Source organism: Dama dama, chromosome 3, assembly GCF_033118175.1.
Source record: "Dama dama isolate Ldn47 chromosome 3, ASM3311817v1, whole genome shotgun sequence".
NCBI classification, from domain to species: Eukaryota; Metazoa; Chordata; class Mammalia; order Artiodactyla; family Cervidae; genus Dama; species Dama dama.
The window spans coordinates 27,837,963-27,857,934 of NC_083683.1; the positions used below are offsets into that span (position 1 = coordinate 27,837,963).

The following is a 19,972-nucleotide window of genomic DNA, read 5'->3' on the forward strand; positions in this document are numbered from 1 at the left end:
AGGAGTCTGGTAGGCTGTAGTCCATAGGGTCACTATGAGTCGGACATGACTGAGTGACTTCACTTTCACTTTTCACTTTCATGCATTGGAGCAGGAAATGCAACCCACTCCAGTGTTCTTGCCTGGAGAATCCCAGGGATGGGGGAGCCTGGTGAGCTGCCGTCTATGGGGTCACACAGAGTCGGACACGACTGCAGTGACTTAGCAGCAGCAGCCAAGGTCTTATCCCTATCAAAACTAATATCTGTTCTTGAAGGTGCTGTTGTGAATTCTGTCAGCACTCTCCCAGTGTTAATAGTGAATTAGCTTTTTACTACACCCTCTGTCTCACAGCTAGTCAGCCCTTAAGTTCTTTTTATTAAATTTTCTCAGGACTCTGGGGTTCATCTCCTTCTTTCTCTACCTACTGTCACTCTTCTACTTTTGGCTCATCAGATCTTACCTGACATTTTGGAAACTACCTGTCTGAACCCACCGCTTCAGAGCACTTATCTTTTTCAAAGCTGCCTGAGATTTCCTCCTAAGTCATTGGAAAAGTACTTTCCTTTTCGAAACTTTCAGTGACATCCCATTGTTTAAAGAATGAACCTCAAACCCTTTAACGTAATCATCAAGTGCTGCCTAACTTAGTTTCCAAATGACCGGCTGGCTTGTTCCCTCCCCGACCCCTTCGTGAACACTGATCTTTCTGTGATATCTTTATTCCTTGAATATAGGGATTCTGAAATTTTTTTTGCACCATGGGTTCCTTCGACAGTCTGGTGAAGTGTGTGGACCCCTTCCTAGAGTAATATTTTTCAGTGTATAAAATAATAAACATAAGATTACCATGGAAAGCCATGCTGCAGAAGTAAAATTCTATCTGTCTGTGGACCCTGTTGTTTATATCTTTGTGGCTTTGCTTATGACCCTCTTAGCAAAGAAGTGCCCCTGAGCCTGCCCTTCTGATTATTGAAATCCATCTCACGTTTCAAAATCTCTTCAATCCCCATCTCTGCAACCTTACCTTGACTCCCTGCCCGTCTGTACTCACCACTTTGTCCTCTGCCCTCTCATAGCAGATTATTTGTATTTCTAATTAGTTCTTATCTTTCCTTTGCCCTTTGTAATAATAGTTTGTATTAATTGACAAAAAGGAGCAGACACTAATGGGCGACTTTCACACATTTTGTGCTTGCTCGCTTGTAACTCTTTTTAAAGCACTGTGAAATTTGCGTATAAAGAGGACACTGAAGTCCAGAAGTTTTGTTGTTTGACAAAGATTATACAGCTTGTTGCTGTTACAAATTTATTTCAGGAAAGGAATATTTGATTTTCTTCTTTACACCTTCTCAGGATCTAAGGAATGATATTGGTCAGTAATGTTTGTTTATGTGGATTTAAAAATCAGAAGTGCTGGGAAATACTCATCTCCCAATATATAATGCCCCTAGTATTGACGGGAAGAGCCAATGGCACCCCACTCCAGTACTCTTGCTGGAAAATCCCATGGACGGAGGAGCCTGGTAGGCTGCAGTCCATGGGGTCGCTAAGAGTCGGACACGACTGAGCGACTTTACTTTCATTTTTCACTTTCATGCATTGGAGAAGGAAATGGCAGCCCACTCCAGTGTTCTTGCCTGGAGAATCCCAGGGACGGGGGAGCCTGGTGGGCTGCCGTCTATGGGGTCGCACAGAGTCGGACACGACTGATGCGACTTAGCAGCAGCAGCAGGATTGACGAGGGGCCATACTAGGAGAGAGATGTGTACGGCGGTGTTTCTAAGTCAATGTCTATGTCAAATTAACTGTGACTAATTCCTTCTTAACAAACTGAAAACTCTTCTGGTGCCTAGTCATTTCACAAATTAAAATTTAAACAAGAGTTTTCAGCAGTCAATTCCTGAAAATGTTATCCCTTGTTCTGCACTCTTGATGAAAAGACAATAATATTAAAAGTAGGACAAATTAAAGAATTTGTTTGGAATCAAAATGAATTCAGGAAATATTTACATTTGTAATGATAAGATCAGTTGTATAACCTATTTCCTATGTTATCCCCTCAGTGAAGGCAATAAACAATCCAATTTACATTTGTGAGAAAATACATTTTAAATATAATTCACTTGAACAAGTTGCATTTTTCTGTAGTCAAATGCATTCCTGCTAGTTTCTTAAAACAAAATTATTAGGATATTTTAAAATAAGACTATTTATTTATTCAAATATTAATTTTAGCAATTAATAATGCTTTCTTTTCAAAATGCTGTTTTGAGATTAAAAATCATGTATTTATGATCAGTAATTTCTCATATGGGAGTTCTTTATGTATAGTAATTATTTTTAAAGGAATTACATCTTTTGATTTGGGAATGCCTTTTAGTATGCTGTGAACTATAATATATAATTCATTATCATTATCCTTCTTATGGTCTTTTTTGTCATCATATTGTGGCAAATACTAGCTTAAATGTAGAAAGGTAATTGAATTTTTTTCTATTTTCATAGCTCCAGATGGTCCTCCTGAAAATGTGCATGTAGTAGCAACATCACCTTTTAGCATCAACATCAGCTGGAGTGAACCTGCTGTCATTACTGGACCAACCTTCTATTTGATAGACGTCAAATCAGTAAGGCTTGTCTTATCTTCTGTGAAAGGTAGCATAGAGCATGGTTAGGAATACAGGCTTTGCAACCAGACTGAATTTTAGTCTTAGCTCTGAGGCCTTCGGCAGCTTCCTTTACTTGTTTGTGTTTCAGCGTCCACATCTGTAAAATAAAGCTAGATAATACTGCCCAGGGTACAGCGTTTTTGTGATGACTAAGTTAGTCAACATACACAAAGAACTTAAAACATTGCCTGATACCTAGTAAATATTCCAGAAGTGCAAACAAAATATTGTCATCATGGTTATTGTTATTTATCTTCAGGGTATAGATGATATGGATAAAAGAGGTTAAGTTGAGTTTAAGTTGACAGTAATATATTGGTTTAAAATACAGTGGAAAAGAATTTATAATATAAAAGAACGGCCAAGGCATTAGGAGTCATACCTCCAAAATAAGACAATATCAGGGCTTAACTTTGATTGAAGCAGAACGTGAAAGGTAGTGCAAATAATAGTGTAAAAAGTTAGCTTCATTCAAGAAAAAGCAAGTGGTTTAGGCAGTGGAACATTCGAAAAGAAAAGGCTGAGAGATGAGGCTCAATTGGGAGGCCGACTCAAAACCTGTTGTGGAGTGTGGGTCGTGCTAAGTTCAGTGGGGCGCCAACTTGGAAATAAAGCAGTATTGGGATACAGATTTCTGTGTTACAGAATCAGTATGATCACGTTGTAAAGCATAGTTTTAGGCCAGTCCTGAGGGTACAAAATTAAAGGAGGCAGGCAACCATAAGAGTAAAACTGGGCAAGAAAAGATGAGGAAATGGAGTGAGGGTAACAGAATTAAAAAAAAAATAAAATTTAAATCTACAGGATCTGGAGGAAAAAAACCCGTGGATGGTGAATGAAAATAAACATCAAGGATGACTTTTTGAGATATACATTTTGGAAACTTGTGAGGAGGAACAGATTTGTAGAGGAAAGGCATGGATTCAGAACTAGATGTACTAAGATGCCTGGGAGTCCCCAGGTGAAGATAGCCCATTAGCAGTATCATTCATGGATCTGTAGCTCAGGAGAGGAAGTTTATACTTCCTGATTTGGGAAGCATTGGTGTTCAGATGATGGATGAAATAATATGAATAGATGGGATTAACTATGAAACATTTAGGGTAAGAAACTCCTCTGTAAGGACTAACCTGAAGATAGTGTCCTGGGAAATACGAACATTTGAGTAAAAGGCACCTGCAAACGCCGAATTGGAGTAGCCATTCAGACGGTAGGAAACCCAAGCTCGAGAGTCAAGCCTTTTGTCTACAACAGGGTGCTGCGCAGTATGAATAATGCAGAGTCATTAGCTAGGGTTAGAACTAGAAATTTCTCCTGGCATCCTGCTTGGGTTTTACTGGAGCTGATGAGCAGTCCCTTCTGGTGGCGTCTAAGGCATTATATTAGGTAATCTACAGTGAATTCTCCTCCCCTACTTGCTGTATTTATTCATCTCTTAACTTTTATGATTTTTTAAAATGCCTTTATATTATTTCTTAAATGGAAATAATTCTATCTCAAAAGGCCTGTCATGATTAAAAGAAAAGTTAAAGGATTATTGGTACATTTTTTTCTCCCAGTCAGCCTTCAGTTTATGATCCTCCTTTTTTAGAGCATATTTGTGAAGACTTTTAGTTCATAATCAGCCAAAAACAATCAACATGAATGACAAATGCTCCGGGAATATCATTAAAAGCAAATTATAAAATGTTAACACTGTGCTCTATTAACTAGAAGATGCTTTATTAGGGAAAATAGCTCTCTCGTGGAGTTTGGTTGTGTTGAAAGGAGGGAAAAGTAAAACATTAAAAAAAGATGATTTATCACCTAATTCTCTCAGTATTCTTACTGAGATTAAAAATGAGTAAGGGAAAGAGAGAAGGATGGAAAGATAACTATTGTAATTGCTGAGCTTGTTTCAGCTACATATTAGCCTCTTCATATGCATGGTATTATTGTATCTTATCTAATAACATTTTGATGTAAATATTACAATCTTACTTTTGTGTATAGGAGAACTGAGGCACAGAGATGATTAAAAAAAAAAGAAAGAAAACTTCTCAAACAGTTAAGACCTGGCTAAAACCATCATAATGGTGTGATGGAAATAGAAAAAAACCATCAAAAAGCAAATAAAATTTGCCAAATTGAAATATGTGCTCACCAAAACACCTTTGGATCAAAGACAGCAAAAATTTAACAGATTCTAACGCTTTGCAGTTTCCCTAGGATTCTTGGAACTAAAGCGGTCTTCCCTTCATTCTGTCAGCACAATTCTAGTTTATTTTTTAAAATTTTGTTTTATATTGGCACATAGTTGATTAATAATGTTGTGTTAGCTTCGGGTGTACATCCAAGTGATTCAGTTATCCATATACATGTACCTATTCTTTTTCAAATTATTTTCCCATTTAGGTTATTATAGAATATTGAACAGAGTTCCCTGTGCTATGTAGTAGGTCCTTGTTGGTTATCTATTTTAAATATAGTAATGTGTACATGTCAATCTCAAACTCCCAATGCAACTTTAAATGCATTCAATGCCAGCATTGTGCTGGGTGCTGGGTCAAACCCACACCTCTTCTGGCTCCTACACTGGCAGGCGGCTTCTTTACCACTAGTGCCTCCTGAGAAGCCCAGAAGTCATTGGCTCCCAGGCCAAGGAACACGTGTCCTTGAATTTAAGATTTATGCTGCACCTTGGCCTCTGCCAAATACTAGCTACAAGGGCATATAGCTCTTCCCCTAAAAGACTTGAAGCAAAAATGGACACTCTTTAATAAAGATACATGGGCTTCCCTCGTGGCTCAGATGGTAAAGAATCTACCTCTAACACAGGAGACCTGGGTTCGATCCCTGGGTCATGAAGATCCCCTGGAGGAGGGCATGGCAGCCCACCGCAGTATTTTTGCCTGGAGAATCCCCATGGACAGAGGAGCTGGTGGGCTACAGTCCCTGGGGTCTCAAAGAGTCGGACAGGACTGAGTAACTAAGCCCAGCACAATAAAGATATATGGGCTCAGCTATCACCCTGGATGATTCTACTAGGAATTGATGCATTTTCTGGCCTTTCGTTTGTTCTTTTTATTTTAAATTTATTATTTAATTGAAGGATAATAGCTTTACAGAATTTTGCTGTTTTCTGTCAAACCTCAACATGAATCAGCCATAGGTATACATATATCCCTCCCTTCTGAACCTCCCTCCCATCTCCCTCCCCACCCCACCCTTCTGGGTTGATACAGAGCCCCTGTTTGAGTTTCCTGAGTCATTCAGCAAATTCCCGTTGACTGTTTATTTTTCACATGGTAATGCAATCTTCCATGTTTCTCTCTCCATACATCCCACCCTCTCCTTCTCCCCCATCCCCCTCCGCCGAGTCCAAAAGTCTGTTTTCTATGTCTGTGTCTCCATTGCTGCCCTGCAGATAATTTCATCAGTACTATCTTTCTAGATTCCATATATATGCATTAGTATACAGTATTTGTTTTTCTTTTTCTGATTTATTTCATTCTGTAAAATAGGTTCTAGGTTCATCCACCTCATTAGAACTGACTCAAATGAGCTCCTTTTTACGATGAGTAATATTCCATTGTGTATATGTACCACAGCTCCTTTATCCATTCATCTGTCCGTGGGTTCTAGGTTGCCTCCATGTTCTAGCTATTGTAAATAGTGCTGCGATGAACATTGGGGTACATGTATCTTTTTCAATTTTGATTTCCTCAGGGTATATGCCTAGTAGTGGGACTGCTGGGTCATATGGTGGTTTTTTTCCTAGTCTTTTAAGGAATCTCCATACTGTCTTCCATAATGACTATATCAATTTACATTCCCATCAACAGTGCAAGAGTGTTCCCTTTTCTCCACACCCTCTCCAGCATTTATTATTTGTAGACTTTTTGATGATGGCCATTCTGACCGGTGTGAGGTGATATCTCATTGTAGTTTTGATTTGCATTTCTCTAATAATGAGCAATAAAGGAGATCAGTCCTGGGTGTTCATTGGAAGGACTGATGCTGAAGCTGAAACTCCAATACTTTGGCCACCTCATGCGAAGAGTTGACTCATTGGAAAAGACCCTGATGCTGGGAGGGATTGGGGGCAGGAGGAGAAGGGGATGACAGAGGATGATATAGCTGGATGGCATCACCAACTTGATGGACATGAGTTTGAGTAAACCCTGGGAGTTGGTGATGAACAGGGAGGCCTGGCGTGCTGCAATTCATGGGGTCGCAGAATCGGACACGACTGAGCGACTGAACTGAACTGAATAACGAGCGATGTTGAGCATCTTTTCATGTATGTTAGCTATCTGTATGTCATCTTTGGAGAAATGTCTGTTTAGGCCTTTTTCCCACTTTTTGATTGATTGTTTTTCTGGTATTGACTTGTATGAGCTGTTTGTATATTTTGGAATTAATCCTTTGTCAGTTTCATTTGCCATTATTTTCTCCCATTCTGAAAGTTGTCTTTTTATCATTTTTATAGTTTTCTTTGTTGTACAAAAGCTTGTAAGTATAATTAGGTTGCACTTGTTTATTTTTGTGTTTATTTCCATTACTCTAGGAGGCGGATCATAGAGGATCTTGCTGTGATTTATGTCATAGAGTATTCTGCCTGTTTTTCTCTAAGAGTTTTATGTTCCTTTTATTTTTTAACTTACAAATACTTAGTAGCTTCTTTTCACCAAGACAAAGATGGAAAACATAAAGTTCTGCTTCCAAGTAACTCACAGTCTCGAACACCAGAATATAGATAGAGTATGAGGTATCTAGTCTTTTTGGAATATAATGTTACAAAGTAATTAAAGTTTCTGTTATAGGGGACATAATACATAGAGGAGACTGTACAGAGAAGGTTAAATTTAGTAGGCTTAGTGAAGACAGAAAATGAATTTTTGTACATGCTGTTTTTTGAGGGCACAGGATTCTTTTGGAATTTTACTATATATTTTATAAGATATGGTACATCACATGCATTTTATTTCCTACTTTACTAACTGCAATCTGTTACCCATTTGTTAATGAAGGCATTGGAATAATTTAATTTTAATTTATAAGATCAAGTCTCATGACCTTGTGGTAGTGTAGAGAGGTCTGAACTCTTCAAAGACCTCGGATCAAATCCTGTCGCAGTTACCAAGTAGCTATGGAATCTTGAGAAATTCAGCTCAACTCTATAAAACCAGAGTTGAAATAGCTCTAGTAGCCAGTTAAGGAACATGAAGAGCAGTCAACATGAAGTTAAGTGGTGGGCAGTGATGAGTTGGAGACCTACCCCGTTATAAGAGTTATCCATCATTCATCTTTAGATCAGTGTTAGCCAGCATACGTTTAAGCCTAGTCTTAGGGGAAATCTAAAAAGCCTGATTTGTATGTGATATTTAAATGTTGACAACCAATTAAACACACACTTTCTACGAGAGGATACATGAACCTGATCAGTTGGATTCCTACGCTGATCTGTTTTTCTTCCCCCACTGCTCTCTCTCAAGATGGTTCGATCTGTTTTTTTTTTTTTCAATACTGATATTGTATCTGCTTTTTCTGTACTTCTCATAGCAACATCTTTTTCCAGTAAAAAACTTTGAAAAGAGCATTTGAAGAACAAATTGAACAAAAATACATCTTTCAAAGTTATAAGAAAGGGTCAAGTTGAAAATGAACTTGTTAGTGAGGACAGTGTATCCAATTTGTTTTTAAGTGTTTCAAGTCAAGTATCTGATAGAAGCAAGCATAAGAGGATATTGAATTTTGTTCATCTCAGGAAAAGTCCTTTTATTTAGTGCTAGAAACTTCAGCTATGTTTAGACCCTACAGTGAGTAGGCCAGATATTCCATCAAAGACAGGGTGTTTTAATATACAACTGTATTTATTATACCTAAGCATACTCATTTGTGCACATTTAATAATTGCACCTACATTAATTGATTGCTTATTTAGTACCATGCATGGTGCTCAATCAGTTTTTCAAACTTCAGTTATGACCAGTATTTTAAAAATGAATTGGAATAAAATTTAAAAGAGCAGAAAATATATCAAAGTGCATATTAGAAAGAAGTTGTATTTCTGAAAAGCAGTTTGCAGTTATAAAGTATACACATTCACATACATACATCCTGAATGTGTATGGACATTATGTTGCCAAATGTATTTCACTTTTGTGGGTTATGATAAAAAAATAAAAAACCAAATTCCTTTGCTAGCTACTTCAGATCTATTTTTTTAAAATAATCAAAATATTATAAATATTTAGATATTATCACCTTGATCTTACATACATAGAAAGTTAGACACAGTGCATAAATGACTTATCACATGCTTTGGAAGTTACTAAGTGACCAGGTTGGGATTTGAACCCTTGATGACTAGGTACCAACCTATATTCATTCCTCTGTAAAACAGTGGAGTAGAAGTTTCATTGACTACAGAGATGGTTTTTGCTTTTTCTGATTATTGTGGTTGAGTTTTTTCTTTTACTTTCAACTGTTGAAATAACTGCTAGTTAGTAGACTCTTAGAGTAGCACTTTGGATTTCCCAGGACCATCTGACTGTAAATAAAAGAAATTTTAAATCTTGGTTAGAAAGATATACCACTTGTAGCTTTATATTATTATTTTTTAGTGTTTTGTAACTCAAGTGCTGCTTCCTCTATTAGCTATTTTTTTCCCCTATAGGTAGACAGTGATGAATTTAATATTTCCTTAATCAAGTCAAATGAAGAAAATAAAACCATAGAAGTTAAAGATTTGGAAATCTTCACAAGGTATTCCGTGGTGATCACTGCATTCACTGGAAACCTCAGTGCTGCGTATGTGGAAGGAAAGTCAAGTGCTGAGATAATTGTTACTACTTTAGAATCAGGTGAGGTCTATTTTTCATCACTGCTAAAAATTGAATAAGTGTCTTTCTTAGTTTCTCACACTCTACCCTACAAAGCATATGTGGTACAAGAAAAATTTAAGCATATAAGCATAAAATTCCATGACTCACTGGGACTGACAAAAGTGAAGCTTTCTATTTGTATTTTTGAGGCCAAATGGAATTATGTAGCATAGTCAATACTTGTAAATACAAAAATAAATTAGTTCATAATAAGGTATCCAAATGTATTTTTTTGTGTGTTGATTATCAACACTAAATATTTTAGAAGTTGGACAACCTTACCTATGAGATGATTTTTCCAACTGTCTATGGCCAATAAAGCTTCACCTTAAATTCCATTTTAATTATTTATGTCCCATGGTTTAAATGTACATTAAAGTAATAATACTCTATTATTGAGGGCTTCCAATACTCTATTATTGAGGGCTCAGTGGTAAAGAATCTGTCTGCACTGCAGGAGACCCAGGTTCGATTCATGGGTTGGGAAGATCTCCTGGAGAAGGAAATGGCAACCCACTTCAGTATTCTTGCCTGGAGAATCCCAAGGACAGAGGAGCCTGGCAGGCTACTGTCCATGGGGTTGCAAGAGTCAGACACGACTTAGCGACTAAACCACCATAAACCACCACCACTCTATTATTAAATTATCTGGGCTTTCCGGGTGCCGCTAGTGGTAAAGAACATGCTTGCCAATGCAGGAGATGTGAGAGACATGGGTTCAATTTAATCTCTGGGTCGGGAAGATCCCCTGAAGGAGGGCATGGCAACCCACTCCAGTATTCTTGCCTGGAGAATCCTGTGGACAGAGGAGCCAATTAATCCCCCAGCTATGTTTTCCATATCTGTTCTCATCACTTAGTCAAGTGGCATGTTTTATTATGTAATCTAATGACAAATGTCAGAATCCGTACAGATTGCCTCAAGTTCGTATGGACAGGGTCTGAGTGGATAGTAAGATTGTAACCTGTGAGAAATTACCGTGGAAAGTCAACTTCCCAGAACTTGCTTGCCCCATCCTCCTTCAGACTCCTGATGTTCTTTGCCAGCAGATATATCTCTGGAAAGAGCACATGAAGGGATGTGTTGCTATAGTTTATTTGTTGCTATCTGTAAGGTAAGTATAGGAGGTAAAAAAAAAAGTAGATATTCTTTTCACTATGCTGTATACTCTATTATCTATAAACTTACAGTTCTAAATTGAAAGGTACTTCTTATCCTCAGCACCCTAAAATTCTCCTTGTTTCCATTTAGTGGCCATGTTCAGGTGCTTATTTTCTTACTTTTTGCAATTCTCCCTTATCCTGCCCATCTGTGAGAAAAGTTGCTGCTAAACTTGTTCATGTTCATACCATAAAACTCTGATAAAAAATCTTAATGTGACACCTTTTCCAAGGATACTGTAGTTTAATAAGTCTTTAGTAAACCTCTAAGAGTAGATTTTAGATACGAAAACAAAGCTATCTGGAGGATAGGAAGTTCTTTCTAACACTCAGGTAATTTTTTCACTTATTCAACTTTAAAGCTGATCCTAATTTTAGAGAAACATCTCTCATAAAAAGAAATATGTATATTCCTATATGTCATAAAAATGTATAATAGCAATTGTGAAAATGTGTGTTGAACCAATTTAACTTTTATATCAGCTATGCATTTCTTCACATTGTGATATTTGCACAATAACTCTTATTTATCTGCTTCTCTTTTTTCTGTTATTTATTTACTTATGTTTTGCTTGCCATAGGGAACTATCTCTAGATATCTCTGCAAGTGTATCTGAATATCTGAGCTATTCATAGTCAAATATGAACAGCCTTCTTCATGGAAATTCGTTACCTAGAATGGAAGAATATGTACATTTCAATGTGATTAAAATAAATATGTTCATTCAACCATTAAATTTACTTTAAAAAATACTAATTATATAGTTTGACAAGAATTAGTTCTTACTAAGAAACTAATTTTATCCTGTGTTATTTTTCATAATAATTTAATGATATTTGGCTAGTTATATGTCAGGGCAACTTTTATTTATCAAAAATAAACAGGAATATCTAGAATATATAAAGAAATATTAAAATTCAACACTTAAAAAGAATCCAGTTAGAAAATTTCAGAGGGGACTTCCCTGGCAGTTTAGTAGTTAGGACTCCAAGCTTCCACTGCAGGGTGCGTGGGTTCAATCCCTGGTCAGGGAACTAAGACCCGACATGTCATATGGCCAAAAAGAAAAGAAAAGACAACTGAAAAAGAACATGAACTGATATTTCACCAGAGAGGAAAGATGATTGGCAACTAAACTCAAGATATGTTTTCAACACTATTATCTGTTAAGAAAATGTAAATTAAAACCACAATGATACATCACTGTGCATCTACTAAAACAGATAAAATAATTTTTAAAGTAGTAATAATACCAAATGCTGGAAAAGGTCCAAAGAGACTGGATCTCTCATACATTGCTAGTGGGAATATAAAAGGGTATAACTGTTGACACAATGGAAAAATAGTTTGGTATTCTATAAAACTGAACACGCACTTACCATAGGTCCACAAATTACAATCTTAGGCAATTATCACAATTGAAAACTTAGTGTTCATACAAATATCTTTATATGAATGTTAACAGGCTTATTAGGAGTAACAACAAAATAACTGGAAACAACCCAAATGTTTTTATGGTTAAACAAATTCTAGTACAATGGAACACTACTCAGCAATAAAGACAGAATAAACTGTTGATATACACAGCAACTCTGGATCTCAGAGCCATTATGCTGTTCTCTTTTGCAACTAATAAAAACTATGGAGATGGAGACTGACCAGTGTTGAGGAGTAATGGAGTGCAAATATAAGGGGAGAGCAAGAGGACTTTTCTTTATGGTGATGGAATAGTTTTGTATCTTGTTTCTGGTGATGGTTACAGGAATCTATACATGGAATTAAATTGCATAGAACCATACAAAAATATAGGAAAGCATGAAAAATGGTGAAAACTGAATAAGACCTATAGTCAAGTTAATATTATTGTGCCAGTTCTGTTTCCAGGTTTGATATTTAACTACAGTTATATCAGACGTCACCACTGGGGAAAGCTGGGCAAAGGTTACAGGGAACTGAATGTATGATTTTTGCAACTTCTATGAGTCTACATTATTTTTAAGTTCAGAGTGTCATAGAAGTTCATTCTGTGTAAGATAAATACATATAAAAGGCTAAATATATAAGCAAATAAATTGAATCACTGTTATGGCTTCTGTGATCTATAAATGTCAATGATTCTGTAATGAACCAGCCATTTTGCTTTTCATAATTAAATGATTTGTGTAATACTCTTTATAAAGAGAAATTTGAGAAAAACTTGAAGCAAATCAGTTTAATATGGAGATCAAAATGAACAAAAATTTTTTAATAATTTTAACTGCTAAATATTTTTAGTCCCTAAGGATCCACCTAACAACATGACATTTCAGAAGATACCAGATGAAGTTACAAAATTTCAGTTAACATTTCTTCCTCCTTCTCAACCAAATGGAAATATCCAAGTATATCAAGCTTTGGTTTATAGAGAAGATGATCCTACTGCTGTCCAGATTCATAATCTCAGTATTATTCAGAAAACTGACACATCTGTCATTGCAATGTTAGAAGGACTAAAAGGTGGACATACATACAACATCAGTGTAAGTATACATAGTTTTTAATTATCTATTTTACAAAGTTGATTGAAAAACAGCATTCAAAAATACTGCAGCTTATGTAATACTCCATTTTTCTTATCTCTTTGTGGAATTGCTTAAGACATGCCAAGTGAAAAAGATTTGGGGAAACAGAATTGCTGATTTCCTATTTTAATACAGCAAGTCATGTGAAAATATGTAAATAACAGAAAAGTTTGCACAATTATAGTGGAAATCCAAAAATAAAGCATAAAGAAAATCCACATTAAAAGTTAAAAAGCAGTGATATATAGATAGTTCTGCCTAAAAGAAGACTGTTTCTGTGTGATTATAAATGGAAAATGGAAAAGCAAATAGCAAAGGCAAAGGGCAGAAATAACTATTTGTATGATTGAAATTCACATGTATTTCACACAGCTATTACTAAAAGCTAAAAGCATTTTATATCTTAATTCTAAATTATCCATTTCGGAAAGTAAATATATATGTGAGTTCACATACATACACATAGACATAATACACATACAGTTTGTTTCACCCTTTCACTATTTTTATAGCATGTCTTGGGATTTTCACAAAGAACTATATAATTCAGAAAATCATCTATTAAGCAATATAGAATTCACCCTAAGCATTCAAGTAGCTCAAGTAACTAAACAGTCAAGTAACTAATCTTCCAACAAAGTCTTTATATCAGAAAACCGTCATTAATAATTTGTGTTATTTCCCTCACTCACTATATAATCTGACTTGGTAGGATTCTTGTTGCACATACCATTAAATGGACCCCCATTAAAAGATCTGTTAGAGAGAAGGTGGTGGTTAAGAGAATGAACTGACCTAGATTCAAATTCTGGCCCTGCTAGTTTCTTTCAGGGCAGTTTCTGCAACTCTGTGCCTCTTTTTCCTTATCTGAAAAATTAGTAATTGGAATAGTAATTTCTATAAGGATATGAATAGTGATGGTAGGAAACAAGTGTTAGAACAGTTTTGGCTCTCACAAATAAAAGAAAAATAGGAAATAAAGTACAAGTGATTCCTAATTTTTAAATTATTCATGGGTCTTCGTTGTGACGACTCATCACTGCAGGGCATGGGCCTCTCATTGCAGTGGTTCCTCTTGTTGCAGGGCACGGGCTCCGGGCGTGTGAGGTTCAGTAGCCGCAGCTCACAGCCTCTAGAGACAGGCTCAGCAGTGGAGGCACGTGGCTGAGGTGCCCTGTGGCCTGTAGAATCTCAGTCCAGACATCGAACCTATGTCCCCTGCACTGGCAGATGGCCTCTCATTCACTGTTCCACCAGGGGAAGTCCACTAATTCATAATTTAAAGAAAAATAAATCAATCTTTGGATTATTTGCAAGGTGCAGTTTTCATTGTCCTCAACACCTGAGAATTTACTAGAAATGTGTAACTTTCACATGGGTCCTAACCTAATGAATCAAAGCCTATAGATTTTCATTTAACAGGGTTTGCGAGTGACTTCTTTGCTCACTGCAACTTGAGAAGCACTGCCCAACTTTATTATTCCACTTAAAGGTTAGGTTGTAAAGAAATATAAATAATTAAACACATCGTAGCATCACTTTTCATTTTAAATACTTTCTTTTTAAAGTTTACATACACCAGTAAATATTTCCTTTAGATATTTTTTAAGCTACATTTATATACCTGCCACATCATATGTGTTATTTTAATTCAATCAAAATACTTCTAAACTGTGCATAGGGTGGAGGGTGGACCACTAATATATGAAACAAATTTATTAACTCCAATAAAGATACGTTCTGAATTGTCTTTATTGAATATAATGAAATTGACAATAACAGTCATTATTTTATTAATATATAGTGAGATACAGTGAATTAAAGAAGAGCCTGTGTCTGCAGCTTCCTAAGCACAAAGTTGATTGAAAGGACTCACATTTGTGTAAATCACCCTCTGTAGATACAAACAGAAATGCTTTATGTGTATATGCTGCATTATGCAGGTTACAGCATCAGATAGTTAGGGGCAGGGGTGAAGCAGGGCAGAGAGGGCAACTTTCAGAGGGATGATTTAATACAGGAAAACTGGGAGGCTGAGGGAATAGGGTTTCATCTCAGAAGGAAAAAAAAAAGAGTCTTGAATATGGATTTAAAGAAAGCTGGAGTTACCTAGCTACAGAGAAAAGGAACAGATGTCATAGTAGATGAAGAGAGAGTGTAGACAGTGCCTCTTCTGCTCTTTCCTCCTACGGGTTCAAACAGAAGCCACATCTTTCTTAGTCTCTATGATAGGGCTGTTTAGGTCACTGAGCCTTTGTTCTCAGGGCTTAGTACCAGAATACCAGTTGTAAGAACTAGTTTATTGCTAACATTCTTCCTCCATATATTATATAAATTTGAGTGCAAGAAAATTATAATAGACTATATGAATTGTTTTTAAAAATAGAATAATTTTTAAATGACATATAATCATAATTGCTTATACATACACCTGTGCAATAATTTGAAAATAATAACAAGATGTTTCTTTGCTTTAGGTTTATGCGATCAATAGTGCTGGTGCAGGGCCAAAGGTTCAAATGAGAATAACCATGGATATTAAAGGTACATGAGCTGCCTTCCCATGAAATGCTATTGTCTTAAAAAGTAATTATAATTTATATTCTGTATTAGAGTTATGGATGTAGTTAAGCTTTTAAATGATGCATATACATATAGTAAGCATACACAAAATAATAAGTAGTAATATATGCTTATTAAAGCTATAATTAAAATACCTAAATCATGAGGCAAATTATCATGTTAATTGCAGGGAATGTCTGCTATATTTCTTTTCTGCTAAATTGAAATTTTGCTGAGACAAACTTTATAATTGTATTTTATGTTTTTCAAATTTTATTGAAAAGAAGACTCCTTCTTTAAATTACCCATGACTGGACTTTGACTAGTTCTAAGTAGATTCTCTGACTGATCTTTTTTTCAAAGTCAGGTTCTTTTAAGTTAATAAAATGGTGTTTACTGAACTACCATATAATCAACTTTATGATGCTGGCTATAAAGTAGATCTATCAATTCATCATTGACAGGGATTTTTTTTCATAGAAAATATATAAAAATTTAGAGACTCCCTCCCTCACCAAATCCCACAAAACCCACAGAAGATTATTAAGAGGACTTTAGGGCCACTCAGTTATTCAGGGTGCCTTCTCAAGAATGAAAACGTTCACAGTTTTGTCACTTCTCTAAAAACCTGTGTAAAACCTGCAGAGATTTTTTAAAAAATATATTGCGCTTTGGTGGAATTCCACCTGATCCTCCTCTTTCTGAAACGAAAACCATCTTCTCTCAGTCTTTGGTAGCTACAATACAGCACAGTGATTGAAAATGCCATCTTTAGGCTGGTCAAGGGTCAAGTCACTGAGGTTGAATCCTGGGTTGGCCACTTGCTACCTTGTTTGGCTTTAGACAAGTTTCTTAACACCTCTAAGCCTGTGTAATAGAGATAATACTAGTTCCTACCTCATGTTGTGAGGATTAAGAGAGAATCTGAAAAACCCACAGTGTCTAGAAATTTGCTTTGTTAAGAATAAGAAATATTCAGTGTAAGATGAAGCTGATAAATTTTTTCACCATTGGGTGGTTTATACTATAATATATACTGTAATACTATTTCTTTGTTATTCAGTGGCAGACTTACTCATATATTCAGTATGTAACAATAGATGCATTATATTTATTTAGTAAAACTTCCCATTTCAGATACGTTGCTTATCCTCCAGTAAAGATGGTTAGTTCTGACTTCCCACATCTTACATAGAGCAGGTAGACTTAGGACCAGTTATCTAGAGAAGACGGATAGTACTGGTGGCAGTGATGGGGTCTAAAAAATTGAATTTTTCTCCAGTAATATGCATAATTTTATTAATGACATGGAGTAACACTGGATTAACAATTATCATATCAATTTGGACAGTACTGTCCAAGGGCAGATTCCTGCAACTGGAAACCTTGTCTTGGGGGCTCCCCAGTGGCCTCCCTTGAATCTGGAGGCTGTTCCTGCCACATCCTTTCTTCCTTCCTTCTCATTTACACATGTCAGAACTGTGATCTTGTCACCTACTATTGCTCCCTGCTCCCCTATTCTTCACAAATATTTCCCCCAGTAAACTTCCTGCATATCTAATATCATCATAACCCTGACATCTCAGAGGAGTGAGCTAAAGGATCGAGTCAAAAAGATTTGGTTCACGTCTTGATATTTCCCTTTCACAGCTACGTGGCATAAGGCTGTTTTCCTCATTTATAAAATGGAAATGATATAGCCAATTTTATGGCGTGGTTAAGAGGCTTTTTTAAAAGATTTTATAAATATGAGAATTGAAGTTTGATTAAGCAACTTACTGATGTTCAAATAGCTAGTGTGTGGAGCTCTAAGATGAAACAAGCAGAACTTCTACAAATATTAGTTTTGAAGCTACTTGTATGCATTGATGGTAAAATGTGAATTATCATGACACTTTTAGAAAGTATTCTGGAAATATGTGTTAAAGTTAAAAGTACATGTATCTTTTGCTCCAGAAATTCTGCCCTTGGGAATATATTCTATAGAAATAAAAGAATCAGTGAGTAAGGCTACAGATATAAGGCTGCTTCATGAAGCAAATGGTCAAAGACTGAAGTAAAAGTGAATTCCCATCACTCGGTGAATGATTGAATAAATGTGATGCAGTTGTACTGTGACATATAATGTAGTTATTAAAGAGAATGAATTAACCCAGAACATGGTGACTTGAAAAGATTTACACAGTCATTGTAATAAAAAGCAATATGTGGTGTAATTATAATACTTAACAGAGCTCCATTAAAACATATCAGTGAGAGAAATCCCTTATGTATGACTTTATGTATTTTTATATGATTATGTGAACATAAAGAAAAATATAAGAGGATATCATCTAGTTGTTTGGTATGGATAATTGTGGGGTTGGAGGGCAGGGCTCCTGGTATGACTAGAACAGAAATTAGTGAATCAGCTAAAGGAATTTAAGAGAAAAAAAACACTAAAATATTAGTATGATTTAATACATTTGTGAAAATTGTATATATATATATGTATATATCATTTGAATTTCTTTAATATGTGAAGGGGAATCAGATATCTGAAAATCACACCTGGGCTCCATTATCTCAGGCAGGTCTCAAACATATAATCATATCATTAGGAGGTAATAATTTCCAAATATGTGCAGTATCCAAACAAAAATGTTTCATGTTACTTATGTTTGTCATCACTTTATCTGTAAATCACCTGCATGAAAGGAGAATTTAAAATGATTTTCTCTTTTCTGTAAGAACAAAAAATCAACAGGTAGTGATATTTCTTCTTCATGTTTACAGCTCCAGCACGACCAAAAACCAAACCAACCCCTATTTATGATGCTACAGGAAAACTTCTTGTGACTTCAACAACAATTACAATCAGAATGCCAATATGTTACTATAATGATGATCATGGACCAATCAAAAATGTACAAGTGCTTGTAGCAGAAGCAGGAGGTATCATCACATGCCAGGTTATCTTGTTAAATTGTGGAGTGTGGACTGCTGAATGCTAAAGACATTTCAATTCAAAATTAGTAATATAAGATTGACTCTTGATTATTACACATCTTTTGAGCTTAGTAGATTGTCAATATTGTCATTAATTTTACTGATCATTAATTTATACCTAAATAGTTTATCAAAATTAAAAGAGATGTGGTTAAAATATTTATTCTATATGCTGGTAGGATTTTGGCAGGATGCAGCCTTGATAGCTTCTTTGAAGGTGGGAAAGAGTTACTCTTGGCTGAAGAATGCTTTTTCTCTGAGACGTCATTCTCCACAACAGTGTCTATGGATTCATGTGTGATGGGATGGATAGGGTGACCTGCTTATCCAGGTAGATCAGTTGAATCATCCCTGGTGGTTCAGAAAGTGAAAGATGTTGCATCCAGATTTTCCTCATGCAATTATAGAAATGCCTTTTATAAATGTGAAAATACATTTGGGTATGACTTATAATAATTCTTCTTTTTTCTGAAAATAGCTCAGCATGATGGAAATGTAACAAAGTGGTATGATGCATATTTTAATAAACCAAGGCCATATTTTACAAATGAAGGCTTTCCTAACCCCCCATGTACAGAGGGAAAGGCAAAGTTTAGTGGCAATGAAGAAATTTACATCATAGGTGCTGATAATGCATGTATGATTCCTGGTAATGAAGACAAAATCTGCAATGGACCTCTGAAACCAAAAAAGCAATACTTGTAAGTATAGTTAATGCTTACTATGCATCATGATAGCAAGCTAGTAGACATTTTTAACCCATCCATCTACCCCTCCTTTCATTTTTTCCAGTAAGTACTGGATATCCATAATATATTGTGACCTGGTGCATGATAAAGATCAACAAGGCATTGTCCTTTCATTCAGTAAAAGTACAGTTATAGGGAAAGTAGGCAAACTTAAAAGTAATTATGGTTTGAAATAAGTAACTAAGGGCAATATGAATATTGTGCAAACTGGAGAATTCAGGTAGGAGAATTTTATTCTTTTCGTAAAGGGCTATGTGACTAATGTGTGATGTTTTGTCTTTCTCAACTCATTATTATGCCATGCATGCTGATGTATATACGGTTTTAGAAACACTATCCTTGTCTTCCAGTTAACTGTGGCTTCACTTTACTTCAGTCATAACAATCATTTTCAGCTCTTCATATTATCAAACATCTAAATGATGTATTAA

At 35.7% G+C, this 19,972-nt stretch overlaps 1 protein-coding gene across 1 annotated transcript in view; it reads left to right on the forward strand.

The window, feature by feature from the left end:
• Positions 1-19,972, forward strand: part of PTPRQ (protein tyrosine phosphatase receptor type Q) — a 237,221-nt gene that overhangs the window by 151,084 nt on the left and 66,165 nt on the right. The window contains exons 27-32 of the mRNA XM_061122020.1: positions 2,488-2,609; positions 9,313-9,499; positions 12,956-13,200; positions 15,720-15,786; positions 18,580-18,738; positions 19,271-19,493. Coding sequence (XP_060978003.1) covers positions 2,488-2,609; positions 9,313-9,499; positions 12,956-13,200; positions 15,720-15,786; positions 18,580-18,738; positions 19,271-19,493 — 1,003 coding nt within the window. The remainder of the gene's footprint in view (positions 1-2,487; positions 2,610-9,312; positions 9,500-12,955; positions 13,201-15,719; positions 15,787-18,579; positions 18,739-19,270; positions 19,494-19,972) is intronic.